Raw genomic sequence first — 9,987 nt, 5'->3', positions numbered from 1 at the left:
CCCCGTCGCGGGGATTCAAACCACCAACCTTCTGATGGGCAAGTCCTAGGCTCTGTGGTTTAACCCACAGCGCCACCCACGTCCCTTTAAAAGGTCATAGATTATTTAATTAGCCAAATGTCTTGGAGAAAAGGAATGTTTATGTCTGACATCTAAAGATATGTAACAAAGGCACCAGGTGAGTCTCCCTTGGGAGAGCATTCCACAAACTGGGAGCCACTGCATGAAAGGGCCATTTTCATGTTGCCATCCTCCAGACCTCTTGCGGAGGAAGCACACAAAGAGCCTCAGATGATGATTTCAGGGTCTAGGTCGGTTCTTATGGAAGAGGCAGTCTTTGAGGTACTGTGGTTTAGGGAAGTTTTTAATGTTTAATGTTGTATTGTGTTTTTAATATTTGATTGGGAGCTGCCCAGAGTGGCTGAGGAAACCCAGCCAGATGGGCGGGGTATAAATGATAACATTATTATTATTATTATTATTATTATTATTATTATTATTATTAGCTCCTGAGCCATTTAAGGCTTTATAGGTAAAAACCAGCACTCTGAATTGGGTCTGGATTGGTGTAATGTGGCTACTGAATTCTGCACCAGCTGAATTTTCTGAACTGTCTTCAGATGCAGCCTCATGTATAATGTATTGCAGCAATCTAACCTAGAGGTTAACAGAGCCCAGATGACAGAAGTTATGCTATCCCTAACCAGGCACTCCATGCCACCAAGGCCTCCTGAACCTCATCCAACAGCAGTGGGTGCAGAAGTACTCTCAAGCTGTGTACCCATTCCTTCAGGGGGAGTTGTAGCTCCATCAAGAGTATGCAACTTTTCATCCATCTGATCTAGGGAACTACCCACTAACAGTGTCTCAGTGTTATCTGGATGGAGTTTCACTTTATTGGCTCTCATTTGGTCCATTTCTGAGGCAGGACAATGCTCTAGCACATCCACTGCCATGCCTGTAGATGTAAAGGTAGAGCTGTGTGTCATCAGCATATAGTGTAGCTGACAATATACTCCAAAACTCCTGATGACCCCACTCAGTGCTTTCATGTAGATGTTAAACAGCACGGGGTACAAAATCAAACCTTGAGGAAGCCCACACTGAAGACTATGTGTTTTTTCTACAGATACTTGGCTGTTATACATTGTTTCAAAGCAATAGCTATCATTACCCTTGTATTTGTGTTTCTATGATAATGAATCTGTATTATGAACAATAAAGTAAGCTAAAAGAACAGCCCTTTGTTATTGGAGAAAAATGGAATATTGCTGAACAGCCTGACCCCAATCTGTACCTTGTATAATTAATGAAAGCATCATGGATGACAACACCAGTCTTGGAGATATTACATATATGTTGCACTAATTTTTGAAACCAATTTTTAAAGGAATAATTATTGTAACACAATACAGCATTTATTTAATCTATCCTCACAATCCCTGAATCAGGCTTTCACAATAACAGTTCCAGTTTATGGATAGAAAACCGACTCTGAGGGAATGTGATTCATCCAGAGACCAACCAGAGGGTCCATGATTGAGCATGTATTTGAAGCTGAATGTTCAACCCAATGGCCTGTAAATGTTGCTGCCAATGCACAAATGGAATGGTTTTTCAGTCACACAACAGGACCTCAATTTCTTTTCATGCCCCTGCTTTACCTTTTGTTGTTGTTGTTGTTTAGTCGTTTAGTCGTGTCCGACTCTTCGTGACCCCATGGACCAGAGAACGCCAGGCACCTCTGTCCTCCACTGCCTCCCGCAGTTTGGTCAAACTCATGCTGGTAACCTCGAAAACACTATCCAACCATCTCGTCCTCTGCCGTCCCCTTCTCCTTGTGCCCTCCATCTTTCCCAACATCAGGGTCTTCTCCAGGGAGTCTTCTCTTCTCATGAGGTGGCCAAAGTACTGGAGCCTCAGCTTCACAATCTGTCCTTCCAGTGAGCACTCAGGGTTGATTTCCTTCAGTATGGAGAGGTTTGATCTTCTTGCAGTCCATGGGACTCTCAAGAGTCTCCTCCAGCACCATAATTCAAAAGCATCAATTCTTCGGCGATCAGCCTTCTTTATGGTCCAGCTCTCACTTCCATACATCACTACTGGGAAAACCATAGCTTTAACTATACGAACCTTTGTTGGCAAGGTGATGTCTCTACTTCTCTACTGCTTTACCTTGCACTCCCTCAAAACCTGCTCTTTAGGGTTGGGGGGATCCTCTGAAAAAGACTGGGGTGTATGTGTTGAATAATGGAAAGCTAACTCCTGTTGCACAAGCAGAGGTCCACTCATATAACATTGAATTCTGTCCAACATCAACCAGACTATGCTGCTTGTATTAGATCAATTTAAGAATGCTGAACCAATAAGAACCAATAAGAAAAGTCCATAATGCAAAATAGTCCATGACTGTGTAATCATTTATTAACACTTCAGTGCATTTTGTAATAAGTAACTTAGGTAGTGCTAAAACAAACAGAAGGAATTGTTTTCTTAAGATGATCTTAAGATGAAGGGTGGTATATAAGTCAAGCAAACAAACAAATTCCACCATGATAATTTTATACACAAAATATAGTCATGAAGGCTGTAAGACCCCTGATGGAATGTGAATAGCTGGAATGTAGAGAAAGGCAAGATGGTAGCTGGCTGGACTGCACTTCAATGGTTGGAACTGGAAGGAGGTCATTTAAGCAGTACAGCCCAACCACTCTGTTTTTTATAGATGGAATGTAGCCTACGGCACAAAGGTAAGTCATGTGCTACACACACTTTTTGCCTCTGGATTTGTCCACTATTGGCATGTGGTCCTGGAAAGTCACTCAGGAGGGGAAATGGCCCCTGGGTAGAAAAATGTTTCCTACTCTTCTTTTACTCCATCATGAACACATGCATTAACTAATGAGATTGCCTAAAGGTTGCCATTAATGTCTTGAAATTTTCAGATGAAAAACTTGTTTGAAAAATCTGAAGACTTTATTATTAGGGCACAAACTATTTGAACTCCTTAGGTGTGATAACCAATGTGGTACTTCTATTATACATATAGTATTTGTGTTACAGAAGTTTCTAAATATAAATATTGCAGCAAGTGGTTAATGGGTAGTGACTAAATATTGAAAGCATTACATCGTTTCATTTGATAATGCAGAGAATGATTTCTGCTTGACAGAATTGCAGGCCATTATGCACTGATGTTCAGTTCCTTTTCACAGGTGCTATTGCCCCAAAGAACCCATTGTCATTTATCTTTTAACTGCTGATTCTTAAAACCAGTTTCTTCTTTTAATCTCATGGATATTGCTAAATTGGATTAAACAAATGAGCATAATATTCAATTACAACTAGTGAAGAGAATGATTTAATAAAAGCAAAGCTGTACAGGTCTTATTGGTGCTATATTATTAACATTATAAGTCATTATCAAGGCACAAGTACAGGGACAGAATGAGAAAAACTAAATGGCTGCCCGTTGAGTGTTCCTGTTCATTTCATGGATAATTCCCGTAAGGAGAAAATCACTGTAGAAAATCTGTGCTAAAACTGAATGTGATGGAAGACAGCCTCTGAATCTGGCTGCAATAATTGTAAATCTGTGTGACAAAGCAATCTGTGCTGGAATTGGGACAATGGCTATGAGCCATAATGGCTATGCTCAGCCTGCACTGTTGGAGGCAGTATGTTTCTGAATAACACTTGCTGGGAATCACAGTGCTGTTGCTCTCTGGTCCAGCATGTGAGCTTCCCAATAGGCATCTGTTTGGCCATTGTGAGAACAGGAGACCAGACTAGATGGGCCATTCTCCTGATCCGACAGGCCTCTTCTCATGTTCTTATCAACTTTCTTTGGAATCAGGATCTGAAAGGCAATCAAAATTGACCTTGGCGAAGAAAAGAAACTATAAGGCATGAGGAAGAAAGACTGTCTGAGGTTCATGGAAGCATGAGCGTGTTTGTGTGAATGTGTATCATTGAAGCCCTATTGCAGTAGTGAACAGTGTAGTGGAGTAGACCTCTTACCTGACCTGACCTCCTAGGTGAGTCAGTGAAGCTTACTGGGAGGGGGTAAGGCATTGACAAGGGTGTCATGGAGCAAACACACCAGAGGAGCTAATGTGGCACTCCTGCCGGTGCATCTGCTCTGTGCCATCCAAGCTGCTGCATCCCCTGTTGCCCTTCCTGCTAGGGAACAGCAGCGACTAGGAGGTCCGGTAAGCACCTCTGCCCTACACCAACATCTGCTACTGCCTAGTTGAAACCAGAGTGTGGAAAATGGGTATTTCAGGCACAACTTCCAGTAATTCGTGATTATTTTAAGGAACGGCAATTCTTACCTGGTGAGAGGCACATCCTAATTCCTATTAATTATATATTTCTTTATATGTTTCTTTAGCTAGGAAATGGAAGGTAACAGTTTTTACCAGTGACCTACCATCTGCCAGCACCAGCTCACAAGTTTATATTGTACTATATGGGGATCAAAATAATTCAGGAGCTGTCTTTCTAGATGGAGAGGAGAAAAATGTGTTTGAAAGAGGAAATGAAGATACATTCATTGTAAGTTATTAGTATAACAAAATACTGTTTTTTATAAGGATAGCACATGATTAAAAATAAAGAGTTAACTTTTTTTTTGTTAAGCTAAGTTTTAATTTCTTTATTGTTAAGTCCAGAATACAGTTCAGTCATTCTCCAGTTGTGTGGAGTGGAAAAGACTATAACAAAAAGTGGTGTATGCTTCTAAAGTAGCTCTTTGAGGTTTTAGGGCTGCTCCACATAATCCTGTTTACTGAATTATATTATTTGCCACCATCACATGGCATTTTGAATTTGCAAAAACTGCTTTCATTGCAGATCAGTTGTAATAGATGTTCTAAACATTTTGTCATGGGGAAGCAGTTAAATCTATTGGGTGGTGTTCAATGATTGCATGTTGTCAGCACAAGATTTCTGCTTCCACGATGTGACTTTTCCATCCCTCTTATTCCACTGCATGCCCTGAACCCTCTCGGTTCTGTTCCAGAGGTTTGGGAAAACCCCTAGAACACATATGGGGGTGCAGGGGGAGGAGATGGGGAGAGCAATATGTTGCATGAACAGAAATCTTTGCATGGACAAAATGTTTATGTAGTGCTACATTGCATACAACCCATGACTTGAATTTAAGGCAGGTAAACAGTAATAATGGGGTTTTCCTGATTGAGCTCACTTGTATTCCCAGGGTCAATTCATGACTTCCAGCATATCAGCTGAGGCCAAGATGGCTCTCTGTTTTCCAGTGATACTTATTGAACATGAATTCAGTCCAGTTGGCTTTTGGAAAATCATGAGAAATGTAGCCTAAGATAGATGGGTGCAGTTGAAATCCATGGTTGCCACCATCAGCAATGCCCAGTCCCCAGAGGGAGCAGTAGAAATGAAAAATGAGTGAAGCCTGTATGATCTGTCCTAGCTTGGCTTATAGTACCCAGGGGAGGTTGGATTGAAGCAGTGCACTTACTGGAAGGATAGGGTCACATCCTGAAGAGCAAAGTCAAATCTGAAAAGACAGAATCACATTTAATAAGCTGTACAAGATAATAACTGCCAAGGTAAAGCACAGTATGTTAGAACTCTGGACTATGGCAAGTACAGGCAGAAACTGTTACCTCAGAATTATATTGAGGCCTTCTGAAGGCCAACTGGTCTAGACCTACTTTTGACATCTCCCCCTATGAGGAGCTGCCTGTATCTTAAAGGATCATTTCATGATTCTGCAGCTGCAGCCTCCAATGGCATGTGGAAGGTGAAGGCTGGATCAGGGAGTACACTTTGAGTCTGAGAAGTCAGGGAAAGCAACATCCTCTGGCCTAGAAGGTACTTGAGTAAAGGGCAAAGGCTTCCCAGACAACGCTCCTTCTCCTCTGATTTTCCCCTGGGCTGGGAAGAGGAGTTGAGGCCAGAGAACAAGAGATTGTATTCCATTGGCTGGCTAGCCTTCTGCTTTTTTGGTCCATCTAAGGCAACCTCAACCCATATAACATTTCCCTGTAGAGGTTGGCTTCACGCTTCAAGGACTACAAGTATATAAAAATAAACAGTGATGTTCATATAAATAATGAAGTCATTCCAGACTGTAAATTGATAAGCTGGCTAATGTCCTAAGATGAAACACTCTATTTATCACACCATTCTAAGCAAGGATTTGCTGCTTCAATATGTTGTAGGCTGCATTGATGCCCTAAGATTGAACCCATTGACACAAAAATCCTAAACACATTTACTTCATTTGAATTCTATTTCAAGTAGATTTACTCAGTTTTGCAGACTCACAGCTGGACCTACTTATTCAGTCCTCCTTGAGCTAAATGCTTTACAAAGATGAAATAGTATTCTGAAGTAATATGTTAAACATATTGAACCAAAGTTACTGGAGCAGTTTTATGTTCAAAGAAGCTAGATGAACTGCTGTTTTGTGTGTGGTTATTTTAACAGATACAAACGGAAGACCTAGGAGAGCTCTACAAAATACGGATAGGGCACAATAACTCTGGAGAAACCCCTGCCTGGCACTGCAAAGAGGTGAGCTATGTCCATATCTTAAAATCAATCATTCTTTCTGAAGGTCTTGGCAAATGACACTTTTGCTGCTTTGCCAAAACCTTAGTCATGCACATACTATATGCTCACATGTTGCATAGCTACACAATTGGAATAGTACATTGTTGCTGCTGAAGAAAATGTTATCCAGTAAACAAAATTTTGGTAAACCACAGACTCAAGGTTAGTGATACACAGTGGTATCTCTATGCTTACAGACGCTTCGGGTTACAGGCTCCGCTAACCCAGAATTAGTACCTCGGGTTAAGAACTTTGTTTCAGGGTGAGAACAGAAATTGTGCTCTGGCAGCGGGGTGGCAGCGGGAGCCCCCATTAGCTAAAGTGGTACCTCAGGTTAAGAACAGTTTCAGGTTAAGAACAGAACTCTAGAACAAATTAAGTTCTTAACCCGAGGTGCTACTGTACTTTCAAGTGAATGCCAAGTTACTAAAGACAGTGAAGAACACCACACAGCCAATGGACTATGATGACAGCAAACTCTATTTGAATCCCTGTTCTCAGCTATTCAGATCACCAGGGCTGCTCTAAAGAAACAGTGAAAACATTTTATAAGATTTGAAAGTGGAAGGAGAGTTACATGCTTCTTTTGAATTTCAACAATAGGTGGTGGTCTTGGGACAGTCACTGTGTCTCAGCCTAACCTTTTTATTTTTTAAAAAATCCCTACATTGTAGTGAGGATAACAATCAGATAGCCCTATATATTTGCCATGTTAAGGTTTTGGTTTTTTAAGATAAAGGCTGCAATTTAAAATAAAATAAAAATCCTCCAAGTACTGCATCCACACAAGAATGCTGATAAGGACTCTGTTCGCTTGTTCTGTCCCCTCACACCACAATTACTATCATGTGATTTAGAGAGAGGGAATGACTCCTTTGCTCCTGCCTTTTTCTACACACCTCTGTTGTCATTCCTGTAAATGGAAGGACCTGCCAGTTTTCGTTCTCTCAGTTTCTCATTCTTCCAATCTTAAATTCAATTATGCCCATTTCTCTGGTCATTTTCAATATACAGTGGTACCTCAGGATAAGTACTTAAATCGTTTCGGAGGTCCGTTCTTAATCCGAAACTGTTCTTAACCTGAAGCACCACTTTAGCTAATAGGGCTTTCTGCTGCTGCTGCGCAGCCGCTGCACGATTTCTGTTCTCATCCTGAAGCAAATTTCTTAAACCGAGGTACTATTTCTGGGTTAGCTGAGTCTGTAACCTGAAGTGTATGTAACCTGAAGCGTATGTAACCCAAGGTACCACTGTATACGTATTTAATCCCCATGAAAATTCTTCAGCATTTTACTGTTAATTTCTATCTAGTTACACATCTTTGTATGCTGTTTTGATTAATGTAAACATCTTTACAAGCAATTTCACTCAATGCATTTTAGTATGTCATTTTCACTAATATATTAATTTTTATCTTCACTTCACCCTAATATATGCATTTTTTAAAACATTGGCTTGACAACTGCAAAATTTGTTAAATGCAAATTTTGAAGGATGACTGTGTTTTAGTTGTCATCAAAGTGTAAATTTGATAGATTCAAATTCAGACATGAACTGAATTTATTGTATTGTGTCTGCAATTGGGAGACTGTTCTGGTCAAGTAAGCTCTTGGTGTGATTCAGAATACATGAAAAGTATTTCTGAGTAAAAAAAACCAAGAGAAACATTTTGTGCATTTTTGGGGGGTGTAGTCAGGTTCCATCCTTGAATATACTTATCTTAGACTTCTAAAGAGCACAGACACAGTTATCATGTATTCTGAGGGGGGAAAGGTAGATTAGAGAGATTTGTATGGTACTTACAGTACAAATTCAGGAAACCTCTGACATGGGTTTGGGTTGCAAAACTCATTCTATATATTTATAATGCAGCATAAAAAGTGACCCTCACATACTCGGGGTCTGTTCCAGTAAAGACTGTAACAGCATTTGTTCATTTTTGAAAAGTATTAGTTTATTTTTGTAAAGATACCACAATAATGTAGACTTGATTGCTTGCATTTCAGCTGCATTTGCAGAATCTTGTGACAGGGGAGCAGTTTGATTTCCCTGTAGATAGGTGGCTGGCACAACAGGATGATGGCGAAATAAGTCAAGAACTTCCTGTTTTACATCTGGGTCAGCCCATTCTTCCAGGTAAGGAATACAAAAATAGCAGGAGTTATGGGGACTCTTCCCGTCCCTATAACTGCAATCAATAGCAAACTGCTTAGACATGGAAAATACTTAATGGGGAATGATAAATAGAAATATATGACCATTAAATACATGTTTAAGCCCAATACTTTTAACATTAAAAGCTTCCCTAAACAGGGCTGCCTTCAGATGTCTTCTAAAGGTCTGGTAGTTGTTGTTCTCTTTGACATCTGGTGGGAGGGCTTTCCACAGGGTGGGTGCCACTACTGAGAAGGCCCTCTGCCTGGTTCCCTGTAACTTGGCTTCTCACAGTGAGGGAACTGCCAGAAGGCCCTCAGTGCTGGACCTCAGGGTCCGGGTAGAATGATGGTGGTGGAGACGCTCCTTCAGGTACATTGGACCAAGGCCATTTAGGGCTTTGCCCACATCCCTCATATACTGCTCTGATCGCTTCCTACTCAGCGTTATATCTGGTAGCTATATTTCTCCTCATTAGGTACAAGCAACCATTCCCCCTTCTCTACTCTCTGAGTTCCGATAGTAGATGTGGAAATACTCCAAGATAAAGAAGTTAATTTAGAAATTATGTCTTATTGGGTTGGAGACCAACTTAGTCATGCTTAGAACAGTCCCAATGAAACCAATGGGATTTAATGGTCCACTAACCCATTGATTTTAGTGGGACAATTAAGCATATGTTTAATTCTCTCCCAGTGAAATTGGATGAACTTCAAGATGCTTAACTTTGCCTGGTTGGTTTCTTTTCCACGTTTATTTATATACATTAATATTTTCCTTGTATAAATCAGCTTAATGCCTCTGGGTCATTGCTCCCAGACAGATGTTACAGAAGCTGCTTGCCTTGATATACAACACTTTCTCCACATTATTGTAGAGAATTATTGTTATCTTAATTATTTATTAAATTTTTATACTGCCCTTCTCTGAGGATCACAGGGCAGTTTACAATATTAAAACACAAAAATGTATAACATCATAACAAATGTATAGCAAAAATAATATCTCTTCCACCCCCCAGTTTAAAAGGCCATATACATTTAATTGTTTAATTAGCCAAAGGCCTGGGAGAAGGGAATGTTTTTGCCTGGTGCCTAAAGGTATGTAACAAAGGTGCCAGATAACCCTCTCTGGAAAGAGCATTCCACAAGTGGGGAGCCAGTGCAGAAAAGGCCCATTCTCATGTTGCCATCCTCCAGACCTCTTGTGGAGGAGGCACACGAGGAGGGGGCT

At 40.6% G+C, this 9,987-nt stretch overlaps 1 protein-coding gene across 3 annotated transcripts in view; it reads left to right on the top strand.

The window, feature by feature from the left end:
• The window catches only part of RP1 (RP1 axonemal microtubule associated), a 176,553-nt gene that overhangs the window by 31,173 nt on the left and 135,393 nt on the right, over nucleotides 1–9,987 (top strand). For all 3 annotated transcript variants that reach the window (XM_081917503.1, XM_081917501.1, XM_081917502.1), the window contains 3 exons: nucleotides 4,394–4,557; nucleotides 6,475–6,561; nucleotides 8,607–8,736. In XM_081917503.1, the coding sequence (XP_081773629.1) occupies nucleotides 4,394–4,557; nucleotides 6,475–6,561; nucleotides 8,607–8,736 (381 nt within the window). The remainder of the gene's footprint in view (nucleotides 1–4,393; nucleotides 4,558–6,474; nucleotides 6,562–8,606; nucleotides 8,737–9,987) is intronic.

Source organism: Podarcis melisellensis, assembly GCF_964234715.1.
Source record: "Podarcis melisellensis genome assembly, chromosome: 7".
Lineage (NCBI taxonomy): Eukaryota > Metazoa > Chordata > Lepidosauria > Squamata > Lacertidae > Podarcis > Podarcis melisellensis.
Note: the sequence above shows the minus strand (reverse complement) of the source record. Positions and strands in the feature narration are given on the sequence as shown.